The 18744-nt window shown below is 40.2% G+C and overlaps 1 protein-coding gene across 2 annotated transcripts in view; it reads right to left on the reverse strand.

Moving 5' to 3' along the window:
* LOC117549190 (protein unc-13 homolog C-like) overlaps window positions 1–18744 on the reverse strand; it is a 100467-nt gene that overhangs the window by 51744 nt on the left and 29979 nt on the right. For both annotated transcript variants that reach the window (XM_034220849.1, XM_034220850.1), the window contains 4 exons: window positions 15307–15463; window positions 14769–14837; window positions 6085–6174; window positions 5030–5158 (listed from right to left, as the gene is read on the reverse strand). In XM_034220849.1, coding sequence (XP_034076740.1) covers window positions 5030–5158; window positions 6085–6174; window positions 14769–14837; window positions 15307–15463 — 445 coding nt within the window. The remainder of the gene's footprint in view (window positions 1–5029; window positions 5159–6084; window positions 6175–14768; window positions 14838–15306; window positions 15464–18744) is intronic.

Consider the following 18744-nt stretch of genomic DNA (forward strand, 5'->3'; position numbering starts at 1 on the left):
ACTCACTACTCCCGGTGAATGGTGGTGGAGGGGGCACTAGCAGAAATATTCAGAGAAATGCATCACTCCTCTAGAGAGTAGTGCTTTATGGTTATTGTTTAGCACTTTCAGTCCCTGTGTGGGAGAAATCAGCATTACCATACAACTGGCTCATCATTTCTCACAATGTGACACAAATCTCTGATTGAAGGATGTTCTTGGAGAATGGAAAAATCCCAAGAGAAAGAGCTGCGCGGCGAACTGAAGCTGTATTTAAAGGCCCAGAGACAAAAAGGTTGTTTGTTCAAGAATTGTATGAAAGGATATACTCAAAGGACAAAACAGCATGCTCTTTAAACGCAGTCATCAACCAGCTGGGTATTGTGCGCAAATATGTGATCATGGCGATAAGAGCGAAACTTATCAAATCAATTGGAATCGCCTGCTCAGTAACAAGTGGAGGAGATCTCACAAAGTAGATCCCTTCTTCTGCATACCTGTCAACAAACAGCAGCCTCCCTCTTCATAACCAGATTGCTTCTATTCATCTGCCTACTTAAGCATGGGCATTTGTATAATGCATTCATGTGTGCATATCCATGAGCATTTTTCATAGATGCAAGTGCAAGCTACTTAGCATTTCTGGTTTGTGAACTATCCTTGCAAATCCACATTCATTCACAGGGTATTTCCCCTTAGTCTTGCTCTTTTTCTGCCAAAATGTAGGAAACTGTTAAGCAACATTCCCCTCACCCCTCCTTCCCTCATCCACTTGACGAACAGACCGAAGCAGAGAGCTGTGTTATGTCATGCAATATGCCTCGTAGTGGCTGGGATATTTCACCGCCTGCCTGACCATCGTGTCAGTGATTGTGTCGCCGCACTCAGTCATTGTTAGCGACCGGAGAATTGGGGTGTGAATTGTTTTCTAACCGCTGAGTCAAAGGCTACTTAGTGTATGTAAACATAATCATTTGAATTCACAGTGAGATTTGCTTTAAGCCCCTGTCACACTGTCCCGAAGTTGACACCCGATGGACACACGAATATGGAATTGGGTGTCAATTTCGGGACAGTGTGACAGGGGCTTTAGGGGGAAGCTGATGTCTTTTTCTTCTGCCGTGTAGGCAACTTTGATGGAGAGGCTGCCAGTTGTGGAACTGTGGTGGACGACGATGTAATTAGTGAAACGGTCTATCTCTCCTGGTTTGGTAATTGCTTACAAACCTTCAGGCTGTTTGAACAAAGGAAGCTTATTATTCAACTTTTGAGCAGGCTGCACCCATTATCTTAAAGACATTATATTCGGAGGTGGGGAGGCCATTCTCCTTGGGAAGTAAACCGTGAAATAATAAGGTGGGACCGCCTGTTGCCTGCTTATTTAACCTGAAAAGGCCAAAGCATGTAAACTCAATCCCAGAGAAATGTCAATGTGTTCAGAGAAGCATGCCCTTACTTAAGAATGGGTGATGCCATGTTTCATGAAAATGTAATTAAGTGAGTTCTTTATCTGGAAACATGCCTCAAGCTGCTCGTGGTATGCAAGTGATACATTAGCACATGAGGACGCAGTATGGCAGCATACTCTCATGCTAGTTTATTTATATCGTCGATGTTCCAACTTGTTTTTTTGCTCATTTATTATCCATCTGGAGCCAAAATAGATGTAAAAAGCCTGATGCTGATGTGTTGTTATATGTCTCTTCATGGCAAGCTCTCTCTTTCTTGGAAGGTTGAAACTTTAAGTTGACAATAAACACTTTTAATGTTCTGCTTTTACATAGAGCCTAATTGATGCAGTTATACTGGAATATCAAGATTTTCTGTCAGCACAAAATGTAACAAATGGTTGTTTACCTGGATTTTCAGGAGAGGCCCTGAAGTAATAACTATATTCAATAATAATGACTTTTAAAGGTCTGCCAGTAATTAAAGGCAGCCTTTGGGTTTTTTAGGTATTCTGCTACATTATTAGCCTACATCACATTTCTTTGTTTGCAGTGGATCACATCAGTCCGGTTCTGAAGTCTTTACACTGGCTTCCAGTCGACCAAAGAATTCATTTTAAAATACTATTGCTAGTTTTTAAATCACTAAATGGCTTAGGACCGAGGTAGACGATCTCCTGCATAACTATGAAGCATCCAGGAGTCTCAGGTCCTCTGGGTCGGGTCTGCTCTCTGTTCCGAGAATAAGAACTAAACATGGAATAGCAGCGTTTAGCCGAATCGTGCACGTCCGCCGAAACACTTCCTATTTTCAAATCCAGACTAAAAACATATCTATTTGCCGCTGCTTTTAATTGAGCTGTTCATACTCACACTGCAGTATGCCTTTCATTCATGTGTTCTGTACCTGCTGTGTTTATTTATTTATTTCATTATCTTTGCTTTTCTATGCCTGTTTTTAAATGCCATTTAATAATGTGTTTATGCTGTATTTATTCTTAAATGTCTTTTGTTTTTATTTTGTAAAGCACTTTGAATTGTCGCGTGCTGAAAGGTGCTATATAAATACAATTGCCTTGCCTTGGTGCAGGTAGGTTTTTCATAAAGACCCATTAGGAGTCAGTTATCTAGCTAGCGTTGCCCATCAGCTTGGCTAATCACCAGATGCTGAGATGCTAGTTTGTAGATTAAATGTGATTACATAAATCAGCAGAGCAGGTATGCTGTCAGCTGCCTTCATTACAGTTAGCTTGATTAAACTCTATTTTTACACTAATATTTGCATTTTCTGTAAGTGCTACATAGATGTATGCTTCTGTTTAATGTTTATCGGCACACTGGATAGCCAATGTCTTATTTTCACTTTCCATCGTAATTCTCTTGTACTGTTGTCTTGCTCAGCAGCATACCGACAATAAAGCGTGTTGTTCTTGTTATCTTACTTGTTAAGACATTCATAAAATAAAACCAAACAAACTTTACAATAACAATAAACAGAAAGGCCTACATCTTATTATTCTGAACCATCCATAAAATAACAAATCCTCTTGTTAGAAATAACATTGTTTTGGTAACAGCTTGTAGATTGTCTTTGCTTTGGATGGGGCAGTAGTGGGTTGGGTTATGGCTTTCAAGCCCAGGGAAGCAACAAAAACATCAACCGGGCGACTGTGGCTGCGAGGGATTGCGGTCGTCTTTCAACCAGAAGGTTGTGGGTTCGATCCCAGCCCGTGCAGTCAACATGTCGATGTATCCTTGGGCAAGATACTTAACCCTGAGTTGCTCCCGATGGCATGGCCAACGGTGTGTGAATGTGTGTGAATGTTAGGTCCTAGAGCAAGTGGTACTGCTCTGTATGAATGGGTGTGAATGGGTGAATGACATGTAGTATGTAAAGCGCTTTGAGGTGTCGTAAAGACTGGATAAAGCGCTATATAAGTACAGTCCATTTACCATTTACCATAAGACCAATAAACAAAAGAACACTAAAGCTGAACAAGCGAAACACAAATCCCATACTAAAAAACGACTTTTACATAACAGTCAGCACTGATTAACTCAAAAGAGCTGAAAGAAGTGACACACACGTACTATTACAAAATGGTGGTTATAAATAAGTCACTATTATTTGCTAAACTGCCAAAGGCATGCTGGGGCAGCTCTTTCTCTGCTTGTGTTAGCCTTTGCACCCAAATGTTCACTTCACTAGCGCTAGGGGATGCAACTATGGTGCGGGCATGGCTGATGTATTACAAATCTCAATACTGGAGACCGAGCCATCGAACCATTCACAACAGGCAGGTTTTGCATGGCGAGTGCACAAGCAGCAACTAAGTCCAAGAGAATACTCATTGAGTATTGAGGTAAACAATTCTTTTTTTTTTAATTCGTGCATCATTACATCTGCAAGATTTAATGTAAAGAAAACAGAGCTCTAAATTAGCACAATAACTATCTATTGTTGGACAATTGATTTTCCCAGAAATCATTTTGATGAAATATATTATAGTCATTTTGAGTCCATGCGATACCACTTATACACTGAACAAAAATATAAACGCAACACTTTTGTTTTTGCTCCCATTTTTCATGAGATGAACTCAAAGATCTAAAACATTTTCTATATACACAAAATAACCATTTATCTCAAATATTGTTCACAAATCTGAAAACATCTGTGATAGTGAGCACTTCTCCTTTGCCGAGATAATCCATCCCACCTCACAGGTGTGGCATATCAAGATGCTGATTAGACAGCATGATTATTGCACAGGTGTGCCTTAGGCTGGCCACAATAAAAGGCCACTCTGAAACGTGCATTTTTGCTTTACTGGGGGAGTCTGGGGGGGTCCGAAAACCAGTCAGTATCTGGTGTGAGGGGTAGGGTTAGGGTTAGGGTTAGGGTAATGTTGTGAATCGAGTGGCCCATGGTGGTGGTGAGGTTATGGTATGGGCAGGCGTATGTTATGGACGACGAACACAGGCCACTCGATGCACAACATTACCCTAACCCTACCCCTAACCCTACATTTTTTCAGATTTGTGAACAATATTTGAGAGAAATGGTTATTTTGTGTATATAGAAAATGTTTTAGATCTTTGAGTTCATCTCATGAAAAATGGGAGCAAAAACAAAAGTGTTGCGTTTATATTTTTGTTCAGGGTATAATAAGTATATATTTTAAATTAGTACATTATTTTAAAGAGCAATATACTTCAACTTCTTAGAAACATTTAGATATTGGAATTTGGAATTGGTAAAAGACCGCACAATCAAAACAATAACTAAAATGGACTCAATATGCAATGCCTAAGTTATATCATGCTAAAATCCCTGCTGTCACTCTGGCGTGATGCTGGCAAAATGTTGTTGACATTCGTATGTCAACAAGCAATCACGTAAACACCACGGGCAATATCGAAGTCAGCAACAATTATGAAAAGGCATATCCATATGTTGTTCAACAAGTCGTTAATGTCATTATTTTTGACAGGTCTAATGTCAAGATTTGGCCGTGAATCACCAAGCACAACTAAATACTTGGATGAGCCTGAATCAATTGATAAGCAGTGGAAGTGAAAATGATCTGAAAGCTGTTTACCTGGTCAAGGAGTTGGTTGTAGAGTTCATGACAGTTATCAAAAATGTATTTGTATGTAGAGTCCAGACACGCCTTCACACAGTCCTTCACCACCATGCTGGCTCTGGGCGGACTCTGGAGCTCTTGAACCTGCACACACACACACGAGCAAATACACACACATGATTTAAATGTTTTTCAGTATCAAAGCAGATGATATTAAAATGACCCAGTAACTATAGATGATGTATGCAACCCATATCAATGACATTTACTGTCTTGAATTAATTTGTATGTTGTTCCATCAGTGAAGTGATAAAGTAATTATATCAGATTACACGTATGTGAAACATTATGGCTTCCTTGTGGAAAAAGGGCAACCTTCTTACATCCATTCTGTATATCATAATTGACATGTGGCCAGACATTTAGGTGTGTGAGCAGCTGTGCGTATACACGGTGAAGTTCAGCATGGCAGAGAGTGAAAGCATTGGTAACCTAAAGTGACAGATTTCATTCCTTTGCTCATAGCTGCCATCTTAGCTATGCCTCGGTGAACTAGCACTAGAGAGCTGAATAGAGCCAAGCTCTTCCTATAGCAGTCAAGACGTAGTGTTGGGGGAGAGGGAGAGGGGCAGGAAACAGGAGAGCTGGAAGTGTTATGAACCAATAGGCTTCCAGCAGTATGCAGGTCAACACACATTACACAACCATGACCCCGCCAGCCTGAAGTCAAGAAATTGTGCAGCAATAAATCATTTGGGTTTGAATGGTCACTGGTGTTAGGAGGGACAGGTTTCCAGGAATTATGATTTGGAATCGATTTGGTCTAAATGAAAGGTGCCTAAAATCAATCAGAGTTTATGTTTATGACTTCATTCTGTCAGATTTTACAGCCATGAAGAGGGCTGAAAGTGCCGTTTTCGCTTATTCAGGGTACGAGGCATTTCTGTGATAAAACATTACATCTTCAAAGATTCTATTTTTTGAGTGGTGTGCTCCATCATTATTAATGATATTGTTTATGTTTCTTTCCATTTCTCTCTGCCTACACACGCTTTCCTACACACAGCTACCTTCATCCTGAAGAAGGTGATGCTGGTCAGCAGATCAACAGTGGACTTCAGATCTTGGAGACGCTCTGGGTTTCCTGCAGGGAAATTATCCTGTAGTGAGAAAAAAGAAAAAGGAAATCAACACGAGGAGACATCTCGTTGAAAGCAGCCTTTTAACGTCACAAACCCCTTCACCCAACACATCACAGCGCTTAGCCCAAAACATTGAAATTGATTAGAGTGCAACTCCCAGTAATCACACCGAAATGACTGTCGGTCTAATCGTTTAGTGGACAAGGGAGGTCTCTGCTGATGAAATCCTCTATTTCGGGGCCATGAAGTCATCAAGCAGTGCAGAGCGGCGTGACGGGAGCGCATAAAGCTCTGACGTCCTGGATGGCCTCGCCGCCACATACATTATCCTACTTCTCCTTCTTTCTCATTGCTCAAATACATTTTTTACTCGTTGTCTACTACTCCTCTACCTTGTCAATAAATGCACAAAAGAGATTTAGGAAATAGAGCCGGATTCAGCAGCCTCAAGGCTTGACAGCACAGAAAAAAGGTCTATCCGACATCACGGCTGATCAGCAGAAACAACACTCGCCTGACATCGTTTGGACGTGAGCAGCATCTTACTGAGTTGATAAATGATTCAAGCTGACCACTTTACAAAGAAGTGGAGTTTTGAATAATAATTGCTCAACACAACCTGGACAGTGGTCTTAAAAAGAGCCAATGGAGGGGAAAACATGTGGATGGAATGTTAATGAACATGGAAGAGAGATGGAGGCAGACCACGTTTATTGCTATGAACGTGTTCAGTGGCGCATGAAGCCAAAATGGACAGACTGTGGAGAATATATTTAATCGGATCTTCCGGTTATCTTCTGCATCTATGGACCCAGAGAGCAACATCGCTAGCATTTCCTTTATGTATTGCATGTCTAAAAACATATATTTGCGCCCTCACGCAATGGGCCTGGAAGTAGAAATTCTACTTTTGGTCACATAAAGTGTCTAGTGCCTCTACAAAGGACTTTTTAAATCTTTATCTACTTACAGTACATCTCTCTAAAGCCATGACTAATGGGAACAGTCTAGTTTAGAGGTGAAAGAGTAGAGTAGTTCCCAAAGATTAACAGCCTCCAGGAAAACAACATTGACACACATTCTGCACAGACAAATGTGGAACAGTACCCGTTTTGTTTTCTTGCTTCTCTTTTAAATCATTGTGTGTGTGGCGTGTGGTGCAGTAGGTTGTGTGTAGGTGTTGGGAGCAGGGGAGCACAGGTTCAAACCCCACTGCAGTCAGCATGTCGTTGTGTCCCTGGGCAAGACACTTCACCCCAAATTGCTCCTTAGGGGATTGCCCACAGTATTGAGTATGTGAGTTGCTTTGGATAAAAGCGTCTAACAAGTGACATGTGATGTGATATTAACAATAAAGTTGTTTGGGTATTTCATCATTCGCTGAAAGATTTTGAAATGTGATTTACGAAGCTTGAGTGTCCTTTGTCATCCACTCAACAGCAGACTCCTCTGGGTAAAATACATCTTAAATTACAAGCAGAGAGAAAATGATTTTCTTGCAGCAGTCTTATTCACACAATGGGAGTTCCATCACTCACCTCCCTTTCTCTCTTTTCTGACACTGCACTTTCTCTCACAATAACCGCACATACATGCAGCCTTCAGACAAAAGTGAAACCATCAGTCCCTTTGAAACATTGATTTTGTAGCTTCCCCCTGCAACCTTGAATGTTGCCTGAAATCACTCTGCTGGAACATGTGTTTAATCTGTTTCTGTGTAGGAACTGTCACTTTGAAACAACTAAAGGAGGCCATTTGAGTTTTGTCCAAGAGACTGACATGTAACCCACTAAGGCTTCTTTTTTGTCCAAGTAATGTCACACACATCTTTGCTTCCTTGCATTTCCAATAGAGGCATTAACACCTTTATCTATAGGAGAAAAATCACCATTGAAAGAGCTGAAATTGCACATAAAACTGTGCAATTTCACTGCTGCTATTCTGCTTTACAGAGATAGTTGAAGACTGGTCCATTAAGTCTACTTTGTCTTTAAATGAGAGGATTAATTTGAGTTGCACATATAATACAATCTTATTTTAAAGCTGTCTATTTAAAAAGGAAATAAATGATTCACAGTGTAGAGTTTGAAATCTGTTAATTAGTGCATTTTGACATCAAAAGGTTATGTAGCTGTGTAATTATGATGATTGAAGTAAAGTAAAGTTAAGTGCTCATTGACGCTTATGTATGCTGCAAAGGAGGTAGGTGGGTTTTTCACACACCAAAAATTACTTCATACATAATATTATGGTCCCAGCATTCAATCTAATTTGATATTTGACATCCCATTTTGATTGCAGATGGCAGGGGTGAATGAGAGTGTATTCATATTTGACTAAATCTGTGTTAAGGGAGGAAGGAAATGTCATCTAAATTATAATCAAAGCTTCAGGGAACCAAGTTATGGAAGTGTAAATAGCTTAAAAACAGCATGTACAGTACTTCTTTTGATTCTGGAAAGCATTACTTACTTTGGAGAAAAAACTGAACTTAATAAAGCTTCACACTGTTCCTCATATTAAAACAGTTAATCCAGTGCCAGGCTTTACAATACACAAAACACTTACATCTGCAAACACTGTTTATTAACGCAGGGACAGTGGTGTGAATACCTTTGTATTCTTCCAACCGATGAATACAAATACACCAGAAATTAGGAACTTCATCAGCAGAAAAACTAGGAACAAGCTAAACAGATTTGTTCGCCGAGAGCAGTCAAGCATACTGAAAACAAAAGGCATCCATCTCTGAGCTGAAAGTAAAGACAACATCAGCACTGCCTTCAAAAGATGACAGAAAGTCCATTATGAGACGAGACAAGGAGTGAGTAACGCTGATGAGATTTGAGTTCTTTGTCTTTGTTCTCGCTTACTTTGAAAACTATGGTGTGGTCGTTCACTGAGAACAAAACACAAAAGCAGTGACACTGTACAACTCCATAATTATGTAAGAATATCATTGTTTTTTAAACCTTTTTACAGAGGCAGCATAATGGCTTTATCAAAGGATTTGCTGGTCAAACACCATGCAGCAAGTGGAGCTCGTGCAGGAAATCATGTGGAAGGAGAGATCAAACGCAGTCATGCTCACTGGACCTCCAACTGCCACAGGAACACTGCACTGTCACCCTGCACTCTGCCATGCATCATGCCTCATGGCCTAAGACATATGCTAATGTGTTTGGATTTTGAATCAAAATGCAGGTTATATCAATGAATTAGTAACATTTTAATTAAATAACCCAATATGACAAATGACACATTTATCTCAGGGTGATGTACAATGTGTGAAGCATACGTGTCTCCCAGAGAAACAGCACAATTAATGGTGAAAAATGATTTATAATGTAAACTTATTGGGTATTATTCTGACATTACGGGGCATATCTTTAAGCTCCATTCAAAGTGGTTCAGGTTGGAATTGATTGAAACATCATATAATGCAGAAAGTAGTAGTTTGAAATGCATGTATTAATATAACAATCTGCATTGAACAATGAATACCTGATTTACTGTAATTGTAGGAGCAGAACTTCACATATTTGTGACTTTTTCTTTCCCTTTCATGATTAGTTTCTTCCTCCATCAGAGCTGGAGGTGTCTTATCGTCTGCTCTCTGTGAACGGTGATACTCGCTTGTCTCTTACACTTGGCTTTTTACATCGTCTGTCATACATTTCAAAGGGTACACTTTGGAATGATGCAGGTGTTTCTCTGCAGAGAAAAAGAAGATTAGCCAACAACTGTGGAGATGCAGCTTTGTTCTAAAAAAAAAAGCAAAAGGATACGCTTTTCTGGCATTTGAGGATGACAGTCTGGTTGTATACCTATAGCAACCCTTGATATGTATAAGGGAATCTTGCTATAGAGCAACCTAGTTGAGATGATCCTAGAAGTATAATGTTGGTTCTTTATCAGCTCCATTAACAGCTCAATGTAACTTAATATGACACGATACTGCCTTGGAGAGCTAGAGCTATGGCATGGAACACATTTTGATTTGTATTGCAGAGGCAGCAGGAACTACTGCACCATAAAGCAACAAAGCAGGTTTTTGCATTAAGTCACATTTTCTCTAAAGGCACAGCGTAATACTGCACAGAATTTGATTTGTAAGACAATAGAGCACACATCCCAGGGGGTGATAACTGAACCAACATCACTTTATATCAAACTGTCCAAACTAAGCCAATGGCCCAAATCCCTCGCAGCGTGCTCAGAATACTGAGGGGTTTATGTCCGACCTGGAGAAACGTGCAAATCCCATCTGGGACAGACCGGCTATACAAGGTGTCACTGTGTATCAGCGCCACTAGAATAAAGTTTAAAGCAAAGAAATGCATATGTGGCAAAATGTAAAGTGGCAGCTGCACCCCGGTTCCATCTCTGCTGATTCAAGCGCCCTGTTTTACAAAAGCAAACTCAATCTCCCTCTGAATGACATTATAGGGAAATCCATACGGTGAGTAGCCATATCTGAATCTTATTACTGTCGGATAGTGGCAGGACGGCTCTGAGGGATGGCTGTAGAAAGTGGGAGAGAGTATGAACTAAGTAAAGGTTATGAAAAAAGAAATGTGTGTGTGTGTGTGTGTGTCCTAGCATTACTATACTTGTGGGGACCTGAATCTGTTTACAGTCACGTGTGGGGACTCGCCTCCCTTATGGGGACAAATTGGAGGTCCCTATGAGGGGAATCATTAATTTTAGGGTGAAGACTTGGTTAGGTTTAGGGTAAGGGTTAGGGTTAGGGTTAGGCATGTGTTGGTTATGGTTAAGGTTGGGATAAGTCTCCAGGAAATGCATGTAAGTCAATGTAATGTCCCCTGAAGTGATGTATACATGGTATGTGTGTGTGTGTGTGTGTGTGTGTGTGTGTGTGTGTGTGTGTGTGTGTGTGTGTGTGTGTGTGTGTGTGTGTGTGTGTGTGTGTGTGTGTGTGTGTGAAACCACTGGTCTGTGGAAGGCTTGACAAGGCTGAGCAGCAGGGCAGCGGTGCTGGCAGGTGAAGCCAGACAGCCATGCAATCTGAAAATAAAAGAGGCCATCTCTCCTCACTTAACCCTCTCCCACATTCTGTTTCCCACCCACCAGGCTTCCTGTCATCATTAGTGTTTCTCCTCTTCTCTATTCCCAAATAAATCCCTCTTTGCATCCAACTCTCTTCCTATTTGTCCAAATCGCATCTCCTCCAACTCACTGTCTCTGCTGATTTCATCTAACTCTGTTTTGTCCAAATGTATCCCTTCCTCACTATTTGCAACTCCATCTCAGTCTCCCTGAAGTCCTCTCTCTTGTTTCTCTTTCATGCATCACATCTTGTTGCTTTTCTCTCATGCTTTCTTTCTTTGTCTTTGTAGACAGACATCAGACTCTGCTGTCATCAGGGTGTGTCTCTGTGATCACATGTGGCTTCACACAGCAAGCCGGGGCAAAGAACAAGGGGACTAAAGCAATCACCCACTCGCCTTTTGTGTCAAATGAAACGGTGTGAGGGTCATATTTCAGTTACAGTTCACAATAGTAAGCCACCAGCTGGGGAGAGAGGTGTGTGTGTGTGTGTGTGTGTGTGTGTGTGTGTGTGTGTGTGTGTGTGTGTGTGTGTGTGTGTGTGTGTGTGTGTGTGTGTGTGTGTGTGTGTGTGTGTGTGTGTGTGTGTGTGTGTGGCCTAACATTACTATACTTGTGGGGACCTAAATCTGTTTACACAGTCGCGTGTGGGGACTCGCCTCCCTTATGGGGACATAATGGAGGTCCCCATGAGGGGAATCATTACTTTTAGGGTGAAGACTTGGTTAGGTTTAGGGTAAGGGTTAGGCATGTGTTGGTTATGGTTAAGGTTAGGATAAGTCTCCAGGAAATGCATGTAAGTCAATGTAATGTCCCTGAAGTGATGTATACATGGTATGTGTGTGTACGTGTGTGTGTGTGTGTGTGTGTGTGTGTGTGTGTGTGTGTGTGTGTGCGTGCGTGTGTGGTTCAGGTGAATCTTGGATGTCTGCACATTTGGAAAAACGTCTGTGGCTGGTTGTGTGATGACTAATAGGCTTAGCTCTCCTGGGATTGCTCTGGGAGATTATGTACTGTATGTCAGGATTTCAATCTGCCTGAGAAGAATACAGAGAACCCTTTATTGGCCTGGGAGATACATTCCAGTCCTTTCAATTTACCTTTCTTCCAGCGGAGGATATTTGATTCATATGTTTGATTGGCACCTTTTGTCATTTGTTTCAGGTTAGGGAGGGGAACAAAGTGATTTGATTTGACTCTTTTATCTATTCTTATTGCTTTTAATATTGTATTTATTTCAATTGAAGTGAAAATAGGCACGTTTTTGGCTTTAACTTCTCATTATGAAGTGCATCTGGCAGGCACATTGCTTTATAATGATGAAACAGCAGAGATTAGAAGGAGGGACTCACTGTGCATAGCCAAAGAGAGAAAGAGACCCCAAGCTGTTCACAGAAGGGCTTTTTGCAAGAGTAGTTAGCAATTACTTAAGCAGCATGCATGGGAATTATTTATAATATGATATGTGTTAATGTGTTCAATTTTCTTGATAGTCTGAAAATGCAACAAAGTTGTTGCAAAGTAGGATCTGAATGTCTTTGCAACAACTGCGCTAACAATTATATTACTTGGAAAATGTACGTTTGAAGTTGGACAGTTGTCTATTTGCCACTTTAATATAGCTTTTTAGGTATATTATATATTTTGTATACAAAATATAATTATCTTATTTTTATTTGAGTATACTAAAGTCAAGCAGGTACAGTTTGTCTTTCACGGAGCTGACAACAAAAAGTTCGTAGACACAGACACTATGTAGCCTGCTGATGCTTCAAATGGTGACAGTCACCCGTTTACATCAAAGGCGGCTGTACCAGGTCAACCAGAAGATTCTCCATACACAGCAGCGCAGTGGAGCCTGCTAACAGTCCTCGCCTGCTGCTCATCATTCAGTGACAATCACCCAACTCAGCGGGGGATACAACGCCACCACTAAAGTGTATATAGAAGAAGTATTTACCTAGCATGGTTGACAAAATACAAAGACTTAAAACAAATGACTGTACCAAAGATATAACAAACTGTTATATATATGCAAACTGCTTGACAGAGACTTTCACAAAGGTTTGTTGCAGGGCTATTTTATAGAACTGCATTCACTTGTTTATATAACTTTATTATGCAATTTGCCTTTTTTTATGTGGTAAAAGACCCTAATAATTATGTCTAAAAATGATAAACAGCTTCTGGCTATTCTTTGCTTCATTGCAGCAGAAGCTTATAGAGTTTAGCTGTTCCTCCCTCTCTCCACTCCCTCGGTGCACCATCTTGCTTTTGCTGCAGTATGTATGGTCTTGTAGCTAGCAGTTCATGATGGAGCCTATGACTGCAGCATAGCCATCACAATATATAGTATGTCTCTATAAAACAAAGCAGAAGAAAGACACAATAGTCTTTTAATTAATGTAGAACAGGAACAGGATTTCTGTTTTTCATATTGGTTATAGCCAAAAACACATCAATGTGTGTAGGTGCTGTTGGCTACAAATACGAATGTGGAGTACATATCCTAGTTTACAGATGTTTACAAGGTGGCCAATACTCCTAATCCATAAACCAACATAGCATAAAGAGTGCTGGACACTAACAACAGGGGCTATTTATTAGACCTTGAGGATCAGCATTTCCTGAGCTGCTGATGGATCCCTTGACACTGTAGGCTGATCATCGATATTTGTGTGCCTTGCAAAATCACTTTATAGTCATAGATCAATCCATTAATTCAAAACTATAATCAATGGTTTCAGTCATTTTTGGGTTATTCTTGAATAAGAATGTGTAACACGAGGTATGTCTGGGTATTTTTCTGTAATTACTGTTTTTTCAAATCACCCAATTCGCTAATCTTCCTTCATCATCGCAGCTTAAAAGTATTCCAAGCCATATACTAAGCCTATGGTGATAATATTATGAACCCATATGTGAGTCATGTGACATCAAATGTCATTCTTGGTATAAGACCATCACATCTCTTATGACATTTACCTGTTCTTAAACCGGATATTTAGTACTAAAGGCATTTACATGCGTCATGTGTGACTAAATTGTAGAATTGATATAAGGCAAGCATGCATTAAAATGCTCACTGAACTGAGCACAAGAAAGAAAAGGAGATCCAGTCAATAATCACGTTTGGAGGGGGACGGGCACACATTTGGCTTTTAGAACAAATGGTAAATAGATTGCTGCTCCAAGCCAGATATAGTAAGCACACAGTGTGCTGTAAACAGAGTTGAATTAACCTTGAAGCCTATCAAATCAATCCGGTAGCAGACACTTCAGCACTTCTGTCAAAAGTCCAGTCACTTTTAAAGGATGTTAATTATAAATGGCTAAAATGCTAAATGGCTGCCTGGATTTGTACAGCTAAGGTGAATTGCATCTGTGTGTGAAAGATAGGGTTGGTCATGTATTTTAAATACTGTCAGTGTAGTCTCTAAGTCAATTTAAAACATCCAACCTTAAAAAAGTATGATTCTTTTGAATTGACAAAATTCACAGAAACAAACACCATTCCAAACAAACAAGGAGTCCTTACGTACCCGATATTTGGAGAGGTCGATCCTCAGTGAGTTATGCAGCTGGTCCAATAATTTGACAAATTTCTCCCTCTGTCAGGATGAAAAATATCATAATGTAGTCACCACACCTAAAGCACTCTACAGTCTACAGATTGACAACACTGCGTGGTCGGTAGCTTTGCTGTGCTTGCAGTGATTCATTTGTACGTCCTGGAACAAAATGTAGGGGTTTAGCTATATATATATATATTGCCTGACTCGGCTTCCTGCCTGGAAATATTATTTAATGCCTAACAACATTAGCTTATTAAAATTCCAATCTGAAGCACTGGCAAATTGCTGCCCAACTTGCTGTAGACAAATAACTCTAAATGAGAAGGATGATAAAAAGTATTGACGGCAAGAGTTCATTATGAGGCTATAACACAGCAATAGAGGTTACTTAAGTCCAACTGGAGACCACAGAGCTCATATTTTTATTTAGCACTATTTTAGTATACATCACTCTGCAGGCATGTCAGTGGATGTCAGACTAAAAGACAATAATAGGTGCACTTACCCCAAAGTTAGAGGCAGCAAATCGGTCCGATGCGGAGGCAGTGGTTGTGGTGGTGGTGGTGGTGTGGGCGAAGTAAGCGTTGATATTAGCGAGCAGGTTGCTCATCACTGCTGGCACACCGGGACACATGTACTTGGCGGACAGACAGGAGAAGTGCCTGGAGAGGAAAATAAACAGCTATTATTTTTGCATAGTATAAGAGGCATTGAAATAGCCATGTTTGAACCAAATAGGATGGAGGAGTTTGAGACCCAACAATGACACGCTTCCAGAGAGAGAAAAATATAAAGACACGCTCTTCAGTAATCCTCAAAATGCACAAAGCGAAAAGAAAACATAGTTAAAAGTTTTGAAAGAATTCCCATGAAATACATAGCTAATAAATTACCCATACCCCAATTATTTGCTTCACAGTAGGGCTGTACCCGAATATCCGAATAGTCGGTCGTTGGCCTACTATTCGGGTTTCAATTTCGTTATTCGGATATTTGTTTTGTTTTTTAAATAGAATTTATTGAAATCTCCAATATCAACGTAAGAGCTTGTGCCTATTCGGGGGGTGCTAACACTTAACCATAAACGTTATTCTTTACTTTCTCCGCCTTTCTTTTATGTAGATATTACTTTTCTCCGTTAATATCCGCTCCTTTTCTCCGTCACGTTGTTTCTATAGCAACAACAACTTCCTGTCAACAGCGCTAACTCTCCTTCAAAATAAAAGCATGTCCATACAAAATAGGAAGCCAAGCCAAATTACAAAGTTGAGACATATACACAACTGCAACGAAAGTAACACACACAATGCAATATCCTTTTCAATTTCAAAGAACACAAATTGGGTTATTTACATTAACAAATAACTATACAGTAAAACAACAATACTGTAGAATAACAAAATGAATGCCTTGAATAAACCGAAATACACGTGTTGAAGCGCACGCACCGCGCGCCAAATATTCGCTGCTGATTACTACCAACCTCCCCCCGGCCGCACCGAATATCCGAATATTCGCTGCTGATTACTACCGAATTATTATTATTAATATTCGGGAGAGCCCTACTTCACAGTAATAAAAGAAAGTGAATAGACAAACTATAGTAGAATATTTGCTCAACCAATTCCCAATCTGATTGCTAAAGAGAGAACCAACTTTCAATACTCAAATGGTGGAGGAATACTTCATAAGTAGTTCACTGCCCTATTCATGTAGTAAAGAGGGGCCTGAAATGACTATCAAGAGCAAATGAAGCTATACATCAGCTGTATAACCTATACTATTAAGGACATAAGGCTGCAAAGTAAAATATGGAGCAAGTAGGTTTGGTAGTAAATCAAGGGACCCTGTGGGGGCTGAGATATAATCACATCCAGCGGAACACAGGAGACGAATGTAAGTTCTGCCAAGAACCGTTTAACTTTTATGTTTGTTTCATTCTGTAACAAATACAACCTAGACAAATGCGAGCAAAGCAAGTGTTTCCCATTGAGGTGAATCCAAACAAACTACATCTCAATAAGGTGCAGTGCACAGAAACATTACACACGAGGCCTTTTACTGCTGAAAACTTGATGTCTAGTTTAGAAGCATCTTATTTCTCCAGCGCCCTTTTAACTCCCCAAACTTTAAACCACACACAATAAAACAAACAGGCACAATTTGCCGCTCCAGATTTGCGATGATCTTTCCTTACACTCGAAGACACACATCTGCATCAGAGCAACACATCAGTAATTAAGCAGTGGAGCCATATGCTACGTTTAACACTTCGTACTGCTTCTTCACAAGCCATGTTGAAAGCCTCCCACATTACAATAAACTGGTACCTACATAGAGAATGGATGCCATCTTCAAACACCACATCAAATGATCATGATGGAATACCCCAAATAAAAATGTATAAGTGCAAAAATCTGTATGTTTGCTTTTATAATGAGCAAAATAAATGCGAGGGCTTCTTTACCAGCCTCCGGTGACCTTTGGCAACCAAACATCTGGATGCTTTTTACAGTAACGATCCCTGAGAGCTTTAAGCCAGCTGGGCTTTATAATAAACCATGTGTAATGCTCATTCTAAAATCTATAGAAACCATTAAAGCCCCTGTCACACTGTCCCGAAATTGACACCCGATGGACACACGATAAAGGAAATGTTCAAATTCGGCTCTGATCGTAACAATTCGCGCCATTCGTGAGGGCATCTTAAGCCATCGTATGACCGTCGGTGGAGTTTCTCAGGCTCCGGCAGCAACTTCGTGAGCGGCAACTTCGTAAGGCACTCGTGAGGGCATCTTGTCGAATCGTGTCATCTTCGTGTTATCATCGGTGCAGCCATTCACCCTCACTCTGATCGGGGCGAATGCCCGATGGCACCGATGATAACAAGATGCCTTCACGATGGCCTTACGAAGGGCAAAATTGACACACGAATTCAACACGAAAATGAACCTTCGCAAGGTCCTTCGGCAATTTTTTGGCATGCCAAAGATTTTGGCACTGCTCACGAAGTCGCTGCCGGAGCCTGAGAAACTCCACCGGCGGTCATACGAAGGCTTAAGATGCCCTCACGAATGGCCCGATGTTGCTACGATCACAGCCGAATTTGAACATTTCCTTTATCGTGCGTCCATCGGGTTGTTTTATTGCACAACAAAATCATGTAAATATATTATGTAAATAACCCAATTTGTGTTCTGTGAAACTGAAAAGGATATAATGTATTATTTTGAAGGAGAGTTGACAGGAAGTTATTGTTGCTATGGAAACAACATTACGGAGAAAAAACGTAATATCTTCTACATATAACGACGGATAAAGTAAAGAACAAAGTCTGAAGATATCAGTACAGTATCATAGTACTGTAACATAATTGTTTGTGTTACTTTCGTTGCAGTTGTACGTCTTAAATGTAATGTAAATGTTGCCTTCGTGTGTGGTTCGGGGCCATCTTCGTGCGAAATTCACAATTCAATATTCGTGTGTCCATCGGGTGTACATTTCGGGACAGTGTGACAGGGGCTCAACCAAACACAATAACCTTCACATTGCCTGCATTTCTCTTAGTGTTGCTTTATAATGATAAAAGGACATTTATTTTGATAATAATATTATTAGTTGCCAATACACAGTCTTTCTTTATAATTCAATGGTAATTGTTCATTACTGACTGCTGCCTAATATCTCATGTTTACTTTTTAAATGCTGCTTTTTATTGTTTTACTATGGATGAGTGCTTACTTGTTTCATTAATGTGTGCTTGATTCTCAAATATGTTAGTCCACTCTTCACATGTTTGCCTTTTATCTGCACTGTCCACTTTGCGTTTACACATTTAAATACCCCGCTGTTGGACAAATAAAATATTTCTGATCAATCAAGCAGTTTCAGTTCAAATGTGTGCACAACATATTTATATTTAGTTTACTCAGTGTTTTACTGT

Source organism: Gymnodraco acuticeps, unplaced genomic scaffold, assembly GCF_902827175.1.
Source record: "Gymnodraco acuticeps unplaced genomic scaffold, fGymAcu1.1, whole genome shotgun sequence".
In the NCBI taxonomy this organism is placed as follows: Eukaryota; Metazoa; Chordata; class Actinopteri; order Perciformes; family Bathydraconidae; genus Gymnodraco; species Gymnodraco acuticeps.